Genomic DNA, 22,784 nt, shown 5'->3' on the forward strand with positions numbered 1-22,784 from the left:
AAAGAACCATGTATAAGCAAACCTTTTTCAGTCAGCTAACACTGTTCTTCAGAACCATTTCTGGGTGTGTAATTTTTCCAATGTGTAAATAAATGCAAGGGTAAGATTTAAAAACAAAAAGTAATTTTGGAGCATAAGAATTTAGTTAGATGAATTTAGCTAATTTTACCTTCCTTCCTAGAATAACCTCATGAAGATTTGCAGAGAATGAAACACCTTCCCAGTAAGAACATAGTCCCTTGTAACTACTCTGAAGGTAAATGTGATTAATAATAACACTTATCTGGCCTAGCAGCACACTCACCTTGCTAAGAATTCCCCATCTCCCATCCCACAGTTGTTATTCTCCAAAAGAAAGTTTCCACATATCCATCACCCACATATTAGTGGTCTGACACAACCCACAATCCACCACAAGGAGTATCTGGTTTTGGATATTAGTTCAATTTCTGAATGACACAAACTTTGATGCTCATCATGTACAAATGCTACTTACTTACCCCACCACATCTTATGCCTTTGAATGATACACCACTTCACTTCTGCCTTCACAGTTTTCTATACTGCCTGATATCACTAACATCATGAGAAATGCATAAATATGCCAAGGAAGTCCTCCACAGGTACAATTTTAGACAGTGTAGTAGGGTTACAAGTTTCACTAGGGAAGCATTTTAGAGAAGTCTCCAAGACTTGGCGAAAATCTAGAATCTTCCGTTAACCTAAAAATAATTCAAAGGAATAATTATTTCTTATACACTAAAATACATCAGCTGATAGTTTGAAATTTATTGCACCTTACTGAACGAAAATACTATAATATCAGTGAAGCAAATCTGATTAATTTTAGTAGCTGAATTGCAAAATATCTGTTTCCCACTGAAGAATTTCTAGAATAGAACAAACCTGAGTCCATCCATACCTCTTGCAAAAACAACAAAAGGGGTAAGCAAATTATGGCATTTCTGTACAATTATTTCTGACAGCTTTTGATAACCACAGAATCAGAGAACTGTTTAGGTTGGAAAAGATCTCTAAGATCATCAAGTTCCACCACGAACCCAACCCCACCACACAGTATTCACCATGAAACCACGTATCTAAGTGCCATGTCTACATGTTTTTTCACACACTTTTGAGGAATGGTGATGCCACCACCCTGAGCTGCCTGTTACAATATTTAAGCACATTTTCAGTAAAGAAATTTTTCCCAAGATCCAATTTAAACCTTCCCTGTACCAACCCGAGATTTCCTCTTGTCCCATCACTGGTTACTTTGGAGAAGAGACCAACCCCCAGCCGGCTACAGCCCCCTTTCAGGGAGTTGGAGAGAGTGACAAGATCTCCCCTGAGCCTCCTTTTCTCCAGGCTAAACACCCCCAGCTCCCTCAGCTGCTCCTCATCAGACTTGTGCTCCAGACCCTTCCCCAGACATGCTCCAGACCCTCAACGACTGCCTTGTAGCAAAGAGCCCAAAACTGAACATGGGATTTGAGGTGAAGCCTCCCCAGCATTCAGTACAGGGGGACAATCTGGTCCTGCTGGCCACACTGCTCCTGATCCAGGCCAGGATGCCACTGGTCTTTTTGGACACCTGGGCACGTGCTGCCTCATGTTTGGCTGCTGTCAGCCAGCACCCCCAGGCTCTTTCCCACCAGTCACTCTTCCCCAAGCCTGTGCACTGCTGTAAACACAAGCTCTCTTTGGGCTCCTTGACAGGAGAAAACATGATAGAATATCCATTCACATCTCTACAACAGGAAGCAAAGACAACAGGATATCACATATGGCACTTAATCTGATCTTTTGTCAGGATGGTCAAAAACAAATATGTGAATTCTTACATCTCACCTGAAGGACAAGCACATTTTATACTGTACTTTCGGAGGGTTATTTTTCACCCTGCATTTTTTAATTTCTTAGAAAGATCAGACCACCTATACTGGAATCCATTTTCCATCTAAGTTGATTTATTAAGAAATTGAACAGATTAAAATAAGAAAGAAGTTAACTCCAGAATGCTTGATCTGTACCAGATTTTAAAAAGAGGCCTGAGAAGCAGATATTGCGGCATCATTACATATTATGTTTTACGGTAACATCCTGACATTTAGAACTTGTTCTTTTCATTACAAATACTGTTGTTTTGGGTTTTTTTACTTTATTATTCCTCTGAAATACCAAGCTTTGCAAACATACTTTCACATTCTCACAGATGACTGATGCATCTTCTATTCTGCACTCAGACTCCAAAGCAACCTACCTAAACATGCCTGTGCTTTCAAAGCAGCCCCACTGAAGGATTAATTGTGACACTGCCACGAGATGGGACACCACTGAAGAGAAAGAGATCACCAGCTCCCCTGATGGCCACCTGAATTCAGATTTCCTGACATGTAATCACCCTGGCCATCATCAAGATGACTGATGAAGTGCTGTTACTTTGTGAGAGCAGACAAGACATTTAAACCAGTGAGGTACCAGAAACACTTCAGAAGAATTTCAGTAAAACATTTGAAGGACTTGTATCAGAATTCACATTGTTTGCATAGCAAGCAAATTTATGCCAGCATTTCTCTCCATCACAGATGCCACAGAAGTTTATGAACCAACGCCAATGTCCTGAGCACACTTTGTCTAGGAGACCTCTTCAGGAGGTGGAAAGCTGAAAGCTTTCACAGTTTTCAGTAAATCACCTCCCTCTGTACTGACTCCATGTGAGAGGCACCACTGTGCTGTACCAGAAGAAATTACAAGGAGAAGGGGAAAAAAGCACGAAACAAACAAAAAAACCCCATAAGTATTTGCTGGACTGTCAGAAGCAGAGCATCAGATCACAGTTGATCTGAATCAACAGCAGCTCACAAAGCAGATTGCATGCCTGACATACAGGAGCAATCAGGAGCAAAATAAAGCAAATTTACCAGTTGTTATCAAAGTGTACAGCACCAGCCTGCAGCAGGAGCAGTCTGCTGTCCACTGCTGGGCTTTTAGGAACATTTCACAACTGGTCAGGTTTCACCACTCCTTGAAAATGCTGCATGCACCAAAGCCACAGGCACACAGATAGCTGGACAGAACAGGGCAGAAAAAATGCAATTCAGATTTCCTCTTTCACAAGACCTACTACACACAAATAAATTATTTTTCGTCTTCCCAAATATTTACTACACTGTATATCTCCAGGATAACAGCAGAGGACTACCACTAATAATCCAAGCAGGCTTCAAAGCTTGTCTCAAAACCATGATCTCCTTTCTCATAACCAGGGCACCAACTCTCTTCTTCACACTCCAGCTGCGCAGTGTTCTGACACTCGGCAAAGATACTGAAGTAAAAAACAATGTTTCTATCCTTACTGAAGTAAAAAGCAATGCTTCTATCCTTAGTAAGTAACTTTTTCTCCTTGTGTCATTAACAGTATTACCAGCTCTCTAAGGCCTGAACCAACACAAAAAGATCCAGCAGCAAAGCCAAGAACCAACTTTAGTAAATGCTCTTCCACTTTAGCCCTGCACGGATTGTCTGTATTAGGGTGGCTCTGTTCGCTGCTAAGCCACTTCGCCCCGTCAGTTTATTTTATTTCTCATTAAGCAAACGCAGGAGGTCCTGGCAGCCCTGACAGAGAAGGCAAGAAGCACAAAGGGCGAGGGAAAACCCCACCGTGCTTCTCAGCTCTTACACCTGCGGCATTTTCTGTGTATGTGGTATGAGAATGAGGCAGGAAAGCTGCAAATAGCAACTCCGGGCACAGGGGCGGCAGAACTGAACGATGAAATGGGACATTTAAAGACAAATCACTCTGCCTTTGCTTGCACAGGTCGGGAGCCGCTCCCCTCACCAGGGATGAGCACGGGGCGCCCGGCCACAGCCGGGAAGCTGGGAAGAGATAGGAAGTTGTTCTTGCCCCTCGAGAAGCGCCGGTGTCGGCAGGACACGAGGCTCCGCCGCGGCACCGCCCCACGCACGGGCCCCGCCGGCGGCTCCACGCGGCCACCCCGCCCGCCCCCGGCCCGCAGAGGCCCCGGACCCTTTGCTCACCAGCCCGTCGATCTGCACTTGCTTGACGGCCGAGTCTCCCGCGGCGGCGGCTTTGCCTTTGCCCTTGGCGGCGCCGAAGCCGCCGCCGGCAGCGCCCGAGCCTTCCTTGCGCGACGCCATGGCTGCCCCGCACGGCCGGAAAGGGAAACGCGCCACGCCGGAAGCGGCGGCACGGCCGGGGCGATGCGCGGCCAAACGGCCCCGGGCGGGAACGCGGAGCGACGGGTGCGGGGTCCGGCATGGCAGCGGTGCCGGCTCAGAGCCTTGGGCCTTGGCCCTTGTGCCAGCTCATCCGGCATGGGACAGCCACCACAGCTTTCCTCTCCACAGAATCATTTACCTTGGAAAAAAACGCCAAGATCATCGAGTCCAACCTATGACCAAACACCACCTTGTCACCTGCGCCATGGCACTGAGTGCCACGTCCAGGCGTTTCTTGAACACTTCTATCGATGCTGACTCCACTCCCTGGGCAGCCCGTTCCAGTGTTTAATCGCCCTTTTTGTGAAGAAATTTTCCTGATGCCCAACCTAAACCTCCCCTGGTACAGCTTGAGGCCATGTCCTCTGTTCCTGTCATCCTGTCGCTATTTACCTGGGAAATGAGGCCGACCTCCATCTGGCTACAACCTTCTTTGGGTTCAAAATGTGGAATATGTAAAAAAAAAAAAAAAAATTTAAGAAAGAATGTTCTTTGACATTTGTTCTTTGTACACCTTCAAGCCTAATCAACAAAAAAAAGAGATTTAATCTGTGAATTAGATAGCAGCTAACAAGGTCTAAGTGATGTCCAGGCATTAGAAAGAAACAATACTTGTTGTCTTGTTAAGGTGTAGTGCTGGATATGCTTCAGTGATCTGAGACCTAGGAGGAACTTAACAAAGAGCTTGGGAAGAAGGATGTGCCACTGGCAGTGGACACAGAGATTGTGGAATTTATGGGCCACAAGGACATTTGGCAGAACCTCCAAGACAAGGAAGAAATTAATAAGGACAACTCAGCAACTGTACTGCATCAGGTCCTGTGGGGTAAAAAGTAATTCCAGCAGTGGAAAATCATGACTCAAGAAAGCCACAAACTCAAAGGAAGAAAAGGACTTAGCATGCAGACTAATTAACATGATAAGCATGAGAAGCATTAACCAATAGAACACTAATTAGTAAGAGAACTAAATAACTCCTAACGATTGAACATCAGTGCCTTTGCTAAAATGCATAAATAGTGAAAAGTTTTGGTAGTCATTGTGCTGGCTTTGTGGATTTGCCACCCAGCACCCCTTTCTGCACAGAACTCTAAATAAATCAAATACCTCAGCTCTGTGTGGATTGGCCTCTTGCACACTGGCTGAAAGAGCCTGTTTGGGCAACACTTTCAGGGAGCTGTAGAGAGCAACAAGGTCCCCCTTGGGCCTCCTTTTCCCCAGGCCAAACACCCCCAGCTCCCTCAGCTGCTCCTCATCAGACCTGTGCTCCATTGCCCATCTCAGGACTCGCTCCAGCCCCTCAATGTCCTTCATGTAGTGAGGGGCTAAACCTGAGCACAGGATTTGAGGTGTGGCCTCACCAGTGCTGTGGGGAGGGGAAGGGTCACTGCCCTGGTCCAGCTGCCAGTTGGCCCCTGGCAAACCATTTCTGACAGCCCAGGAACCTCCATCTGGGCATTTCCGTGGCCACCTTGGGCAGCTCTGGTGCCACAGTGACCTGAATTCCCAGCCCTGTTGCTGGGCCAGCCCTGGGTTGCAGTGAGGGCTCCCCTGCATGGTTGAGGAGATTCTGGTCTTGAGTGGGGATTTACACCTAATAAACCTGCAAGTGTTGAGGGACATGTACTTCTAATGGATTTGAAAGCTTTGTGTATTATCTTTACAAAAAGCAAACTGCTGTGGAGTGACATGAATCTCTGTCCTGAGCGCAAATAACAAGGCATCAGTGCAAACTCTTAACATCACACAAATCCCTGAACTATTGACTTCTCATGCAATTCTCAGGAATGAGTTTGTGTTGCATTAAAACAGTTGGTTTTGCTGCTCTGTTTTGTTTGAGGTAGGGGGTTTTTGTGTAATTTTTTTAAAAATTTAATTTCAAACTCTACTCTTCAAATTCCATCTGAAAAATGCAACACGCTGTGAAAGGCAGCCCTACCAAACCCCCCAAATCTGTTCAGACACTATGCCAAATATGTGACTTCATAAAAATTTATCTTTTCAACAATGTAGTTAACAGTCATTTCTAATTAAGGGTGAGGAACATATTTATCAACACCAATATTAAAATGTATCTCTATTTACCTGCAGCCACAGACCCAACATTTGCCTGTTCCTATAAAACGATTCTAACATCACTTAGAATAATCCCTATCAGTTGCTTGCATTGGTGCTGGAACAAATTCAAGCAAATAATCTAGTATAATAATCATCCCAGCAAGGCAAAATATATCCTAAATGCCACAGATATCACTGATTAGAACTGCATTGACCCTAACAAGAAATCTGGACACCCAGCTCTGCTAAGGACACCTTGTGATAGATGTCTAAAGGAGGGTATGATGAATCCCACCTCACATTTTCCATTGGGAAAATAATTCTTAAATGGAGATTGAAGGGGAAGTTCAGCATGGCAGCATCACTGAGGTCAAATGAGCCTTGTGCCCCAAAGAGACTGAAGTGCATCTGCAGTGGGATTAGGGTGTTTTTCTACAAACAGTTTGTAGAGAGGCTGATGCAATAACAACCCTGAGCTTCAGGGCAGTGCGCTGTGGCCAGCAAGCTCAGCCATCATGTAGGAGTTGAAAATTTGAGTCCTGACCTTAGGTTTCCATGACTGAATGCCACTGGCATTGCCTTTTGGAAATTTTCTAGAGAATTAAGTTGTTTAATTCAATATTCAATATTATTATTGAATTAAATTCAATATTATTATTGAATTGAATTAAATTAAATTATTAACATCACTTAGCTGTTATATTAAGATGAACATCCAGTTTTAACTTAAAATATAATAGAGTCATAGAATCATCAAATATGCTGAGTTGGAAGGGACCCATCAGGATCATCGAGTGCAGCTCTGGCTGCACAGGACATCCCCAAGACTCACATCATGTGCATGGGAGTGTTGTCCTGTTGGAACCCTAGATGCTGAGAATTTTAAACTTTCTGTGATTAAAGGCACAGACCCACAAGAGAACACTGCAATTGATCTAAAGCTGTGGAGAAGACTTCAAAAATTAATTAATAACACTAAGATCATAAGTGTGTAGTTAGTTAAAAATATGTAATATCACAGAGTGGAAAACTTAAAGTTTGAGGTTTTAGAATATAGAAATAAATATGAAGGAAGATAGAAGTTTTAGGGCAGAGCAAGCTGTTTTTCTTTACCTTCTTCTTCCTTCTTCTTCATGAGTTTAGGTGATGTTTTGTAATTAGACAGAAAAGTCTGCACTGCGGGCTTCAAGGGATCAGTTATTGGGTTAAAAGGGAAAATAATCTAAGTGTCATTTCTTAATTAGATAGTTTAGTCTTAAAAAATCTTGTTACAAGACATAGTCATTTTGTGCCTTGCTAATGAAAGGCTACAGAACTTATAGTTGTGAGGCTGTTTCACTGATAAGAAATAACAAACACCTAAGTCTGAACATAAACTACCATCTCAAGTGCCTTCAATCCCAGCCTTGAGAACCCACACTGTCCCAAAGCCTCTTGAGCTCTGTCTGGTTTCAGGCTGTGACCACTTCCCTGGGGCGCTGTTCCAGTGCCCAGTCACCCTCTGGGTGAAGAACCTTTTCCTGATATCCAACCTAAGCCTCCCCTGATTTAGCTTCATGCTGTTTCCTCAAGTACTGTCACTGGTTATGAGGGTGAAGAGATCTGTACCTGCCCATCCGCTTCCCTTCCTGAGGAAGTTGTAAACTGTGATGAGGTCTCTCCTCAGTCTCCTCCAGGCTGAACAGATCAAGTGACCTCAGCTGCTCCTTGTGTGTGCTCCTCAAGGCCCTGCATCACCTTGGTTGCCCTCCTTTGGATGCTCTTTAATAGTTTAATATCTTTTCTATATTATGGTGACCAAAACTGCCCCCAGCACTCGAGGTGAGGCCGCCCCAGTGCAGAGCAGAGCAGGACAATCCCCTCCCTTGCCCAGCTGGTGATGCTGTCCCTGATGCCCCCCAGGACAGGGTTGGCCCTCCTGGCTGCCAGGGCACTGCTGGCTCATGTCCAGCTTGGCATCAACCCCCAGGTCCCCTTCCATAGCACTGCTCTCCAGCCTCTCGTTCTCCTGTCTATACACAGCCAGGGCTGCCCTCTCCTAGGTGCAGAATCCAGCAGTTGCCCTTGTTAAACTCAATCTGATCAAACAGTTTTAATTAAAGAAAACAAAGAGTAGGAAGCAATACTGTGGTAATACAGTGATTTTCAACTCCCATCCATGGACTGCTGGAGATCTGTGGAATACTTCAAAGATGCTGTTGAAGGTTATTTAAATAGGAAAACATACCTTCTGAAATGCATAGTGCTTTACCACTGGCAAATTCTTAGGGATCTGAAAAAGAATGACAACTCCTGGGATAATACAAATGTGATGTATTATCCCGGTCTATGAAATTTCTGAGCAGAAAGTCAATGCAATTAAAAAAAAAAAAAAAAAAGGCAACAAAAAAAAACCCCAAAAAACCAACAAAACAACAAAACAAAACAAAACAAAACAAAAAAAACCACAAACCCAAAAAAAACACCAAAAAACCCCAACAAGTAGCTCCAGCACAGAACATCACCATGTTCAGAGTTATTGCTGTGGGCACCCAAAATATCCCTATTCAAGGGACTGGCATAGGGCTCACTACTTAATGCACTGCCAGAATAATTGAGTCAATTTCGTTAATTATGACTAACATGAAAAATGAAAAACAAATATCAACTTTCTACTTTACAAAACTCACCAAAACACTGGGGGCAAGAGGCCATAAAAATTTTACCGTTGAAAATTATGAATTCTTGAAAAAGAGGCCACAAAAAGGATGTCAGCATAAAGAATTTGGAAGCGTTGCCCAAACTACTCAGGAAAACCACAAAACAGAAGACTTTCATCACAAAATACTTTAGAAAATTCAAGTAGTGCACAAACTCCATTAATCATTTTTAAATTATACTCTAAATCAAAAGACAGCTGGAACCAACCAAAAACCCTTTAATTCCCCAGTCCTGTTTAAGTTAAAACCTGGGTGAAACTGAGATGTGTCATATCCCCCAAAGCACCTCTGCACCATATCAGGGCTATGAGCAGAACTAGAGTTGCTAAATAGAAATTATCTGATTAGGGTTCAAAGATATAATCCCTTCCAAATCGTCAGACTGACTTTACCTTAAGGGCTAAACCAACTTGAGTTTCATTTGTGTATGCTGCAGGCTAAGACCGTGCACCAGAGATGGGCTAGCCTGCAATGACTTGTTACCACTTGGTAAATAGGTCATATCTGAATTCTGTGTTTTTCTTCCCTGCCCTCTCAGCAATTCCAAGTATTTCTAAGCATAATGAAGCATACTTTAATTTCATTATCACAAAGTATAGAGGAATTGGGAAGAATCACTTAGGATACACATAGCAGTCTGTACTTGCACTGAGACATAACAACACCCAAATACAAACTTGCACAAATAACTAGAGTTGCCTAAACCAACATTAATTATGTTAAAAAATAAATAATTGCTTCCAGTAAAATAATCTCCAAAACTTGGTGGCAAAAGATTTTCCTATCACAAACTTAAAATCACCTTGTAATGTCTTGCATTTAACAGAAGTTTCAAGTTCAGATAATCTCGGTATTCTGAGAGAGGAGATGTATTCAGGCTCATGCTTTCAAACATGGGGAAGCACAGGCATGTGACATATAGAGATATGAATCCATTGCTGGCCTTTTTCAGTGTGCCACAAAGGGAATGTACTTATGCTGCCTCAGCAGGCCAGTGCACTGCTCACAAATGAAGTAAGAATCCAACACCTTTCCCGTCTAAAGTAAGGCTTGTATTTGGGAGGAGTGTAGTGATTTTAAGGCTGTAATTAATCAAAGCTATTCTACAATAATTCTATGCTTGGCATGGCCTCTGCTCCTTTTGAAATCCCTTTCTTATTCACAGGACACCTTTTGTTACAAACCTCTCCTTTACATGCCACTCTCACATGCCTTTTGGGAGAGTGAAAATCCTAATGACAAGAGGTCCCTCTGTGTATCCGTGAAGATATCTGTGGTGGGTTAACTCTGGCCAAAAGCCAAACACCTACTCAGCTGTCATCCCCCAGTGTGGGGGGAGAACAGGAGGATGCCAAGAAGACCTGTGAGTAACATTTCCAAAGCCATGGAATAGACAAGATCTCTTAAATGCTCATTCTTTTCTTACTTTTGTTTCCCCCCAAAAAAGATGTAAGAGAGATCCTCATGTGTCACCAGCAGCTGAAGTTTTGCCAGGTGCATGCCTCTGTAACAGAACCTATAACTGCAGATATGTTCAGCAGCACTGTCTGCCATGTGCAGGACAATTCCAAATTCCAGCCCCAGCCTCAGGAAGCAGCCTTGTGTATAAGCCTTGTGTAATTCAGGAGTTTCAGCTATTTGTGTCCTGCTGACCAAAGCAATTTAAGACTCAAAGAAATAAAATATCCCCAGGCATACCAACCCATGTTGAGGTAGGGTCTCCCTGATAAATGAGGCAGCACTCCATTCCCAATTTATTCAGATATCACTGATCACCAGCTGCAACTCACTGAAGTCAGGACCTTTGCATACTTATTTCTACAGCATCTACAACATTCTGTTTCACTGATAAATAATCACCTTCTGAAGTGTCAGGTATTCATCTAATGTTTACTAATTTCCACAGAGGAGCTCAATGGGAAAATTTAAGATCAGGCTACATAAATGCATGGGCATTTTGTGCAGATGGATTTTTAATTACCTTTATTTCTCATGAGGCTAGTTGTGATTTTAGAAGTTAATGATACCAATACTCAGATCTATTCCACTTTTTTTTCTAATTTTCTTCAAGACAATCAAAGTGAAGGAATTGGTTTTATTGTTGTTGTTTGGTTTTGGTTTTTGGTTTGTTTTTTTTTTTTTTAATTTGAAGTAGGAAATGGAAAGTAATAAGGTGTAGGAGAGAGAGAAAAATTGTAAAAGTGGGAGCTGCAACAGCACAGAAACCCCCAGGGACAAACACCAAATGCAATAAGGAACTACGGGACTAGAATATAAACTTGGAAAATTCAATTTCTTTTCTGTAAGAATGGAGGTTTCAGAGGCCATGGAAGGTTTCAGCCACACTGTTACACAGGCAACCTTTCAGTATTTACTGGACTAGAAGCATTATATAAAAAAAAAAAATGGGCAGTGGCATAATAAGGTATTTCTGCATGTGAAGGAAATATTAAAAAATATAAGCTCTTTCCTTGGGAAAGTTTGGAGGTTTTCCACCACTCAACCTTTTTTCTCTGCTTTTTTCAATAGATGTTTTCCCATGAGTGTTTTTAGTTACCTTTTATTCCTACTAACTTTAATGTTTCAAGTGTTTATAGCTATTTTTTATTATTAATGGATCATTTATTACTGCATCTCAAAGCCATTAGCATACAGCTAACAGGAACAAAAAAAAATGACAAAGGAATTAATGAAAAAATTGCCTAATTGAAAATGCATGTGCTAAAACAAACTCAGACACTTTAAGTGCTAATTTTGGCCTGTAAAACAAAGACAAGGTATTTCACAAAGTTACTGTATGTTTCTCAGCAGAGCTGCACTCTTTCTAGAGTATCAAGTTAGAAAATTATGTAAATGTAGGGAGTATGTATGATTTATTGCCACACTAAAAATTCTACTTCTCTGTTCCCAGTAAACTGGAACTTTCTCTCTAAAATCAATTAAAAGGTGAAAAGATACATATGGTATCTCAGGCAACCAAAATGAGTTCTCTGGCATAAATCAGAATTTTGGCCATAAGTTAATTTCTTGTTGGAGAATTCTTCTCACATAATTTCTCTTTTGATGTCAATTTGTTCAGCCTTCTCTTCATAATCAGTTAATTAATCAATCAATTAATTGACCCTTCTAATTCTTGATGACACACAAGCCATCCCATGATGAATACAACAACCTTCTCTAAGGAGAACAAGAACTGAGGAAATGGAAATAAGCATACCAAAAATCAAAAACCTTTTATGGCTTCTGAGCTTCCTGTCATCTCCAAGGTAAAACCATGTATGTGTTTAAGGGAACTAAAATGGACTTCTATTTACTTTGTATCAGAAATAGTAAAAGGGGGAGAGGGATGTTTTGCTCAGAACAAAGCAATAGGCACAATAGGAGATGAGGTGTAAAGCATCACTCTGATATTCCCCTCTACCCACCTTGCACATCAGATGTAGGATAGTCAGGGTTTGGCAAGGTATCTTCCTGTCTCCTGTGTTCTTCACAATTCACAATCTGAAGTTACAATTCCAGCCCTGGGTACTCCATTAAGGCTTCCTATTTTCCTACATTATGGCACTTTTACATCCTTCAAGGGCTTCTACGAGTGAGTACAAGGGAGCAGTACTGCAGTATGTGACATGTGGTGCAGAATGGCAGCTAACTGGTGCAGATTTTGAGGAACAGTGCAGGGAGGGAAGGCTGCTCCAAAACAGTGTCCTTGTGTGTCCTTACAGGAGTATGAAACCAGTTGTTTAACATGTACATCATAAAGAGCTGCATCAACCAAAAATGCTGCATAAACTAAATAATGTGCATCAGAGATGTGTATCTGTTCAGAAAGTTTAGTTACATTGGATAAGACCTGATTCTGTTCTGATCTGTTCTGATCTTTTATGTGAATTTAGCTCAAGGTCAAAAAAGACAGCAAAGCTGGTTCAACATCTGAGAAACTGTCAAGAATCCCACTGGTTATTTTCATTCCTATCATTTCTTTCAGCTCTAGTAAAAAAGGTAAAGTTGCCTGCAAAATCTTTGGTCTCCAGAGCATTCTCAAAATACATGCTAATATAAGAAGTCACATAAAACCTGCATTGATATTCTCTGTATTTTATTTCTTACCCTTGTGAAACTAAATATGCTGATCTCTGTATTAAATGTGTGCTTCCTATGATGCACAATTTAAAAGATAGTTAATGTGGGACATAGAGTGATGGGCCGTAATGGTACTTAAGCCAGAAATAATTTTCTAGCTGTGGTAACAGTAGAGCCAGAAAAGCAGAAATCTTTGTCATACACAAAATTATAATCTGCTGAAATCATACCAACCCATGAAGGAAAAACAGAACTTGTCACAGCCATGGTTATTATAAGTCCAGATACTGCATTCCCATGAAATATCAGAAAAACAGCACTATAAAAGAAGAATGCACATGATAAAGACTAAAATTCAAAAGCTCAATACCAGCCTCAAGGTAACGAAAGGTGGGGCCAGCAATGAATAATATACATTCTGACAGATACAATTTAGCAATAAACGCATCTGAATCTTCTTCTGTGGCCTATACATACCTCAGAAAAATTAACAAAAAATACACCTAGGAAAGTATTTTCAGATACCCTCCAACAATGATTTATGGGCTGTGTTTATTACAGTTTTGTTTATTTTTAAATGTTGAAATTGAAAACCTTATCCTTTTCTCTTTTTTGTAAGTCAGTTAATTTCTCATATTTAAGCACAGTGTTAAGAATTACTGCAGATAACCACTCGGCACATTTGCCCAAAGCAACACAGATTAAAAAGGTCTGACACAGGACAACTTTGGGAGAATCAGAAGCTATTTTCTCAACAAGCTACAAGCATTTGACAAGTGCCAGCTATTAAGGAAATCCTTGTTACTAGGCCTACATCAAAGCTCCTTTGATAAAGAACAGCTTTCACTTCAAGTAATCCATGTCACAGTAATTTTGTTATTTAATTCTACTACTGCATTACTAGCAGTCAAAACCAGAGCTGAACTCATTTATGCCAAGAGATAGTCTGCTCTGCAGAGGGCTAATTTTCTGCTGGAGTAGATTTTGTGTGCAGTGTGCCTGGTGAAGCCCAGCCTCCTGTGATGCCTGGTTCATCTCTGCACAGGCTTGGGAAGTTCAGCATGAACTTCTCCTCCCACTTTAGATACAGAGAAAGGTCTCCTTCTTCAGTGGCACCTTTTTTCATAAGTACTGTCTATCTACCTTCAAGGTATTAATATTATTGATAAAGAGACAGGAACTGTTTTGTCAGATCAGAACTTTACCCAGAAACCTGTATTATGTCTGGCAGCAAACAAGGACTTGTATTTCAGAAAAAGAAGTTCCCCCTTTCAAATTCTCTTTCCTGTTTTGGACAAAGCAAGTCACATTAATAAAGGTAATGTTAAAACAAACTCCACATTCCTTCTCAGGCTCACTTCCACAATGACACTGCTGGTAGACAGGCTACTGAAGATGTAAGCGGTTTGTTAGTGCTTCAATAAAATGCTCATTTAAAAAAAAAAAAAAAAAAAAAAAAAAAAAAAGACAAAAACCAAAACCAACCCCCAAAACACTAGAACACACAAAACCCCAAACTCAAAGTCTTTTGGTGATGCAGCCAGATAATTGCTCAAACTTCTTAATTAAAAATACAAGGGCTAGAAATCTCTAAAACATAACTTTCCCCCGAGCTTTATGACAAGCTTTGCTGTGCTACTGACAGTCTTTGTAAGGGTATGTGGAATGCAAAAGCATCTGGTTCATTGCATTTGTTCAGTATAAAAGAAGACAAGAGGGCAAGTGATCTATGAAACACACAGAGGTGCACAAAATTTGCTGAATAAATAGGTGGTGATGAAGACAAGAGTGGGGAGGAGAAGCTTTGAGGCTATTAAAGGAGCTGCCCAGGAAGATACTTTGAGGAGGGTTTGTCTGAGCTTTGTCTCTGGTAAGAATAGGAAAACATGATTAGCCATGAGTACCACAAGATATTTGAGGGGATGTATAGCCCTGTGCAAAATTTCTTATGGTGTATCATCAGGAGTCTGCAAAATTTTCTACAGGATATTCACAGAACTGGCCAAAGACAGGGAAAGGGAGGATCTAGGAAGACTCATGGGAAAACGAGATGTAAGGGGACTCACATATGCGCTGGCAGCATTCAGTACATATGTCTTACTGAGCTCTCTGCCTGATCTCTGCCTAGTCCTCTCTTTTTATGAAGCTTGTTTCTAACTTTTCTTTTGCACCTAAATATCGTGCCCCAGTGAATTTAATCCTGTGGATGTGTAATGTGCTATCAGATCTAAACTGGACTAGCCAGAGAGCAGGAGGCACACACACATGCACGGGAGGGCCGGGGTCCAGGCATGGGCATTGGATGGACCGAGGGGCCATGGGGATTTGTGAGTGAGGGTGTTCTGGTGAGTGCAGGCAGTGAGGGTGTGGAGTGGTCACCTGGGCATTTCAGTCCTGTTCAGCTGGAGAGGGGGAGCAGCACTTCACTCTGAATGTGCATTATTTGTCATTTCTGGTAGAGTTCTGTGTGCTGTGGTAGTCTGACTGGCTGGCTCTGTTAGTGCCCTCTGTGCGTGCCACACTTGGCCAGGACACATGGGAGCGTAAGAATCCTGCTGGATCTAGAGTGTATGTGAATGGATTTCAGCAGCCAGAAGTAACAAACCCCAGGTACCAGAGAAGTCTGAATTCAACACTTCTCATAATATCCCGAGACTTATTTTTTAAAAAAAATCCACTTTACAGATGACTCATAGGAATAGTAAAAGATTTGAACTTGAAAGGAATATGGAGAATTTTAGTTTATGAAAAATACTGTCAAAATGTGAAAGAAAATGCTGAAAGAACTGTACTTCTCTGCACTGCTATAGCAGTCTTATAGACCTTTTCATATTTTAAATTTATTAAAAAGAAATTTTAAAATAATTGCATACATAAGAAACATTACTGAAAGTAGTTTATCATCCAATTAATGCCATCTTCTGAGGAGTGAAGAAGGAAAAATCTGTGCTGTGTTTTTCCTGCTAGCCAGCCTTCTGAACATATTCCACATATACCAACAACATTACAACTTGTCTGTGATGATACTATTTACCAGGAGAACAGCACCTCATCACAATGGTATTTAACACCTTACACTGGGTTGTATCTTACTTTGTACTTAGTTCAAAAACTAGTTCAAGCTCTTATTTCCTTTTTTATTTTATTTTTATCTCCATTCTGTAATAGAAACTGTTATCACTGCAGATTCCTCATTCCAGATGTAAAGTGTGGAAAGTGTTCTAAACATGGAATAAGTGCCTGTCTTTGGGCAGTTACTTAGTTGTCATAACAGACACACAGAACACGAAAACAAACAAGCAAAAACCTACTTGAAGAAAAAATAATTTCTCTAGTAAGGTTTTACTTTGGAGTCTTGCTGAATGTTTTTGTCTAACATCTTCAATAATTAAACTGTGCAGTTAGATAGGAGAACTGAATCATCATGGCATTATGGAAACACATCAGCTACAGGACCGAAGTTTAATGAAAACTTTTATATGTAAGACTATGTCTAATAATGAATTCAACATGTCACTCAGCTCATAATAAGCCATATATCCATGTATGTCCATGATATTCAGAAGCATGCACAACTGTCCCCTGAAGACAGCTGGAAAGAAGGATTTAATGGCAGAAAAATACTGTCAACAGCACAATTGGATCCATGGAAAATATTCTCAATCACCTGTTCTTTGCACTTTTCATCCTAAATGCTTTAAAATACTTTTCCATGTAAACATTTGAATTTCTAGAATAGTAATCAAATCTTTTATTTTTCACTTTCTCTTGACACTAGCTAACTTACTTGGAAGCACTTATTTTCCATTTCTATTTGCTACAAAGAGACCAATATGACAGCTGAGTATTTGCTTAAATGATCTTAGAGCAGCCTGACTGATTACAACAAACTGGCAGGTGCTTGCCATGGTTTGCTTGCAGTACAGTTGTGCCAGGCAGAAAGATGTCTCCTGTGGAACCTGCATAGCAAGACAGATGTCTCCAATTATCGTTTTGATGGTGTTAAGGTATCACATCGTCTAGTCTGCCTAAAACAGGGGCATTAAGTTTGGGTTCTTAATGCCAGATGTCTGGTGTGTTCATGTTTTGTGTTGGACAGGGAGGAGTTTGTGCACTTCTTCAATGACCGCTATGTCCCCAGATTGCAGCACAATTAAATTGTCTTGGGGGGAAAAAAAAAGTAGAGTATGTAATTTTCAACTTCAGTTTTGTGCGCATTGAACTTAACATTGAGGTAGCCAATACAGGCAAACAATATAAATGGGCACTGACCAAGCCTTCCTAAGCCTTCCAGGTAACAAGTGTCAGGATGAGAGGATGTAGAGTTAACCTGTGCCAGGAGAGGTTTAGATTGGACATTAGGTGAAATTTCGTAAAACAAAGGGTGACTAGACATTGGAATGGACTGCCCAGGGAGGCGGTGGAAGCACCTTCAGTCTCTGGAGGTGCTTCAGACTGAACCTGGCACTCAGTGCCGTGGTCTGGCTGGCAAAGTGGTGTTGGATCCTAAATTGGACAATGTGACCTCAGAGGGCTTTTCCAACCAAACTGATTCTGTCATTCTGTATGCTGATGTGTGATTAAACTACAGTCCCTGGGGCAGCAACTGTAATTTTATCAGTAGAATGAACTAGCAAAAAAAGAAAACTCGGCATTTCTTATCTTAGCAAATGGCAGGAGCCAGCACAGCACGGCAGAAGAAAGGGCAATGAACCAACCCTGAGGTTACCCCTGTGCAGGGCGGGACCCTCCGGGGACGGGGCAGCTGCCCCGGCCGGTCCCTGCTCTCGGGGGAGACCCCGGCCAGTCCTGGCTCTCGGGGGAAGATCTCGGCACGGCACAGCCCGGTCCCGGCTCTCCGGGAGCTGCCCCGGCCGGTCCCGGCTCTCCCGGAGCTGCCCCGGCGCTGCCCCGGCCGGTCCCGGCTCTCCCGGAGCTGCCCCGGCGCTGCCCCGGCCGGTCCCGGCTCTCCGGGGAGGCCCCGCCCGGGCCTGGCGCAGCTTCCGGGGCAGCCGCGGCCGTTCCGGCCGGCAGCGCGGGCGCCATGGGGGTGACGAGACAGAAACACGCGAAGAAGATCATGGGCTTCTACAAGAACAACTTCCAGTTCCGCGAGCCCTTCCAGGTGCTGCTGGATGGCACCTTCTGCCAGGCCGCGCTCCGCAACAAGATCCAGATCCGGGAGCAGCTGCCCGGGTACCTGGACGGCGCCGCGCAGCTCTGCACCACGCGGTACGGCGGGGACGCTCCGGCTGCCGGCCCGGGGGAGGAGGTGGCGCTGGGGGCTGAGGGCAGCTTGCAGGGGGCTGGGAGCATCCCTCGGACGTCCCAGCTGCCTTTCCGAAAGTGGCACGAACTGCGGGGCCAGCGGTAACCCCGCTGTGTGAGGGAGGGCCGGGTGGGTCTCTTCCCACCCGCAGCGTCTGCTTGGCGAGGTGGTTACAGCAGGGGCCAGCTGGGATCTCCTGGGCCTGGAGGGAGTTCCTGCCTGGCCGGAGCTGCAGCCTGCCAGTGCTGGGTTGTTTCCGAAGCAGCTGTTCGCAAGGGAGGACAAAGATGGGCTAGACAAAGATAAAGCATGCACACTACATACTGAAGTTGCCTCCAAGTTGTCTTGGTTATTACTTAATTAGATATATTGTATATATTAAAATACAAAAATACAGTTACATTGTATATCTGCAATAACAGAATAGCCAGCTGCCCGCTATGGAGGCAAGTAGTGAAAATACCCGGAAGAGGTACACCCTAGGCTCAAAAAACACACTGAACCATCTTGCACAGCATCTTCTAAACAGTATAAAGTATTGAATCATGTCGTAAGTTGTGAAGGGCTTGGGAATTGCTGTGATCCAAACTGTTCCTGTCATGTTGAAAAATCACTTCTTGCTTCTTTTGTCAGCAATATGTGTTGGTCGTTTTGACCAGCTTCCACTTAGGCCAGCTGAATGGACCTGTTTTCTCTGCTGTCAGAATACTGAGTTTCTGATGGCACCTCAATGTTATGAAAAGGGTCTCACAAGGGAAATGAGCTGGCTTGCTGTGACACCTGGTGTGGAGTAGGGTGGGAGAATCCCCTCCCTCACCTTGCTGCCTGTGCTGCATTTGATGAAGCCCAGGACACAGTTGGCTTTCACATTGCCAGCTCATGTTGAGCTTCTTGTCCACCAACACACCTCCCAGGTCACTCTTGTCAGGGCTGCTCTCAGTCCATTTTCTTCCACCTCAATCCATTTGTGCTTGGGTTGCACTGACCCATATACAGGACCTTGCACTTGGCATTGTTGAACTTTATAAGGATTACACAAGCCCATCTGAAGCCTCTCCAGGCCCTTCTGGATGGCATTCCTTCCCTCCAGAGTGTCAACAACACCACACAGCTTGGTGTCTATGGCAAACTTGCCGAGGGTGCACTGCATCCCACTGTCCATGTCACTGACAATGATGTCAAATGTCCGAATACCAACCCCTGAGGACTGACACTTGTCACTGGTCCATTAGGACATTGAGTGTTTACTGCAACTCTTCAAGTGCAAGCCTCCAGTCAATCCATATCCACCAAGTGCTACATCTTGTCAAATCCACGCCTCCAGTGTAAAGACAAGGATGTTGTGTGGAGCAGTGTGCAAAGCTTTACCTAAGTCCAGTTGGGTGACATCTGTTGCCCTTCTTTATCCATCAGCGCTGTAATTCTGACACAGAAGGCCACCATATTTTTCATGATTTTCCCTTAGTGAAGCCATGTTGGCCTTGTTTTCCTCACACCTTATATACCTTCCAGGAGGAAAGTATAATGCTCCATAATCTTGCCAGGCACAGAGAAGAGACTGACTGGCCTGTTGTTCCCCAGATCTTTTATTTCCATTTTTAAAAATAAATTATATTTTCAAGTTATTTATAATAAGTTAATTTAAAAATAAATTTTAAAAATAATTTTATTTGTTAGGTAGTGGTTCATGTGCTCAGTGGGATTCAAGCATAAATTTAAGGACTCAGCATTGTCACTGATGTGAATTATTTTTAAATCATTTAATATATCTTAATTTTATTACTGGTTAATCATGTTTACAGCCAAGGAAACTTTGCTGATGTCTTCAGATGGGCTATTGCTTTCGGAGTTCTGGGTGCCATTTACAAATCATAGGGCCTGAACAACTGTGCATTGCTCATTCCTAATTAACTTACATCAGTCTTTTGCTGTTGTAAAAATATGATGTTTTTTTTGTTTAAAAGTTATTGTCTCTTTTGGTTTTCAGATGTGTCATAAAAGAGCTTGAATCACTGGGGAAAGCACTGTATGGAGCAAAATTAATTGCCCAGAGATTTCAAGTTCGAAACTGTTCTCACCATAAGAATCCTGTGAGTGGTTCAGCCTGTTTACTTTCCATGATTGAAGATGGCAACCCTCATCACTTCTTCATTGCTACACAGGTAAAAGCTCATGGGAAATGTAGCTCCATTTCTTTTGAAGTGATGTTTTGATACCTAAGGATAGAGAAGTCTACAGTAGCCTTGATTATGAGGTTTTTAAATAGTTCATGGGAATTAATCATGTAAAGCTTTACTTGCTCTTTAATGTATTTCCTAATTACGAAGCAGGGAATCTTTTCTCCTACTTGAACAACTAGACTTTTTTCACTTTGTAATGATACTGCTTAGTTTAGGTGAAAGAGTATGAAAACATATTGACATGTAAAAAACAACTCGTGAATGTTAAATTGCATATTGCTTGTGTGTGCATCCCCTTCCCTGAACTGCTTTGCACAGTAGTCTGAAAAATGAAATTAAATGTTAACATACATATAACTTCAATTTTAAGACATTTTGAACTTAAGAAAAAATAACTATACAGATTAAATAGACTTTTTTTTCTTGGTTTTGTTATTGGGACTGCATGTATAAATGATACAATATATATAAAAGTTTATAGTAGAATTCTTTATAGTTATGTAAGTTACAGGAGTTTAAAAATTATTTAGCCCAGAAAAAATTGTGTTACTTCTTGTGGTGTGGTCTGCATACAAGTGAATTGGGACTTTTTCCTCAGAAAATGTATGTATGCATATACATGCAGGAAAAGAGAAAACGCTGGTACATTTTGCATCAGACATACAGCTAATCAGGACAGAAATTGAAATTTAGTTGCTCTGAAAGGCACTGCCATGCATATCTGCTAGATTAAGTTTCTTATCTTTTTCATAATGTAATTTATCTTCATAGTTTTGTATTAAAAGAAGGTGCAATTGAATTGCAAATACTATTTCATCTGAAAATATTGACTAAAGTGTTTAATCTTGCAGGACCAGGACTTATCAAACAAAGTGAAAAGGAAGCCTGGCATTCCTCTCCTCTTTATTATTCAGAACACTATGGTGCTAGACAAACCTTCTCCTAAATCTCTGGCATTTGTTCAAAAGTTGCAGACAAATCAGCTTGTTCCAGAGTACCAAAAACAAAGTATCGTGGAGCTTAAAGAAAAAGAAGGACTAGTAAAGCAAGAAGGTGAAAAGAGAAGAAAACGCAAAAGGGCAGGAGGCCCCAATCCTCTCAGCTGTCTGAAGAAGAAAAAGAAGAAAACACAGGAGGGTCAGGAGCCTTCTGCTGAAAAGAAGAAAAGAAGAAAAAGAAAACGAAATAGAGTTAAAGCAGAAGCCATGCAGTCAGTGCAGAAGAATGGAGGAGAATAAACCCATCTTTGCAGACAACACAGAACTTGAACATTGTTTGAATTTTGGAGAAAAAAAAAACCTTAGTGAAGCCATGTTGGCCTTGTTTTCCTCACACCTTATATACCTTCCAGGAGGAAAGTATAATGCTCCATAATCTTGCCAGGCACAGAGAAGAGACTGACTGGCCTGTTGTTCCCCAGATCTTTTATTTCCATTTTTAAAAATAAATTATATTTTCAAGTTATTTATAATAAGTTAATTTAAAAATAAATTTTAAAAATAATTTTATTTGTTATTAATATGCAGTCATATGAAATTGAGTTGTTAATATTAAAATTTATTTTTATGAGGTGGTACTGCTTATTACTGTATCTCAGTATTTGCAGGTTATTGTCCTAATAATTTATTCTGTTATTTAGTATTGGGTTTGTGACAAATTATTTAGGAACCCTCATATTTCATTATTCTCTCCAGCATCATGGTTTGTGTTAAAATTCGCATGTTACGTAGCAGTTTTTTAGAAATGCTTCTTGGCCTCCATATGGATTTCAGTGGGATATTAGACTTCTTTCTAAATCGAGGTTGCTAATCTTAATAAAACTAGTTTTTTACAGCTGGCCTGTTAGAGATTATGAAACTGACCTAATGTAACACAATAGCTTATTTATCTCTGTTTGAATACAAAAGTTAACTCTTGCAAAGAGACCGCATGCCCTCAAAAGCCCTGTCCAGCCTAAATTTCTCTGTAAGTACCATGTGAACCAATACTTCTCTTGGTGTTGATCTTTATTTATTAAGAAAATCATAAAGGGTGTGCAATTGTGTTGTTATTCCTGACAGTATCAGGGCATCTCTAGTCTTGCCTAGTCTATTTCACCTGTAGTTTATTCTTTTTTTTTAATAGGAAAAATGCAACTTAAAATTGCTGAATCAAAGCACTAGGTAGCACCTAATGCCATCACAGTATAGCAGAGCTGTGCAGGACTCCTGGAATACAAACAGCTGAGGGTGATGGGACTCGGGCCCTGATGACTGT

The 22,784-nt window shown here is 41.7% G+C and overlaps 2 protein-coding genes across 2 annotated transcripts in view; one reads left to right on the forward strand and one right to left on the reverse strand.

Annotated features, from left to right (window-relative positions):
* Positions 1 to 4,184, reverse strand: part of EIF3H (eukaryotic translation initiation factor 3 subunit H) — an 87,528-nt gene extending 83,344 nt beyond the window's left edge. Inside the window, exon 1 of the mRNA XM_041470878.1 lies at positions 4,042 to 4,184. Within this exon, the coding sequence (XP_041326812.1) occupies positions 4,042 to 4,161 (120 nt within the window). The 5' untranslated portion in view covers positions 4,162 to 4,184. The remainder of the gene's footprint in view (positions 1 to 4,041) is intronic.
* Positions 4,185 to 18,090: 13,906 nt separating this feature from the next.
* Positions 18,091 to 21,820, forward strand: UTP23 (UTP23 small subunit processome component). The gene is made up of 3 exons (XM_041470737.1): positions 18,091 to 18,311; positions 20,336 to 20,510; positions 21,380 to 21,820. The coding sequence occupies exons 1-3, from the start codon at positions 18,124 to 18,126 to the stop codon at positions 21,764 to 21,766; spliced, it is 750 nt and encodes a 249-aa protein (XP_041326671.1). The 5' UTR covers positions 18,091 to 18,123; the 3' UTR covers positions 21,767 to 21,820.
* The last annotated feature ends 964 nt before the right edge of the window (positions 21,821 to 22,784 follow it).

This window comes from Pyrgilauda ruficollis, unplaced genomic scaffold (genome assembly GCF_017590135.1).
Source record: "Pyrgilauda ruficollis isolate IOZ18807 unplaced genomic scaffold, ASM1759013v1 scaffold25, whole genome shotgun sequence".
Taxonomy (NCBI): domain Eukaryota; kingdom Metazoa; phylum Chordata; class Aves; order Passeriformes; family Passeridae; genus Pyrgilauda; species Pyrgilauda ruficollis.

Coding starts and splice junctions, on each gene's coding strand:
- UTP23 (XM_041470737.1), top strand. CDS start 18,124: ATGGGGGTGACGAGACAGAAACACGCGAAGAAGATCATGGGCTTCTAC. Junction 18,312..20,335: donor GCGCAGCTCTGCACCACGCG/GTACGGCGGGGA, acceptor TTTGGTTTTCAG/ATGTGTCATAAAAGAGCTTG. Junction 20,511..21,379: donor ACTTCTTCATTGCTACACAG/GTAAAAGCTCAT, acceptor TTAATCTTGCAG/GACCAGGACTTATCAAACAA.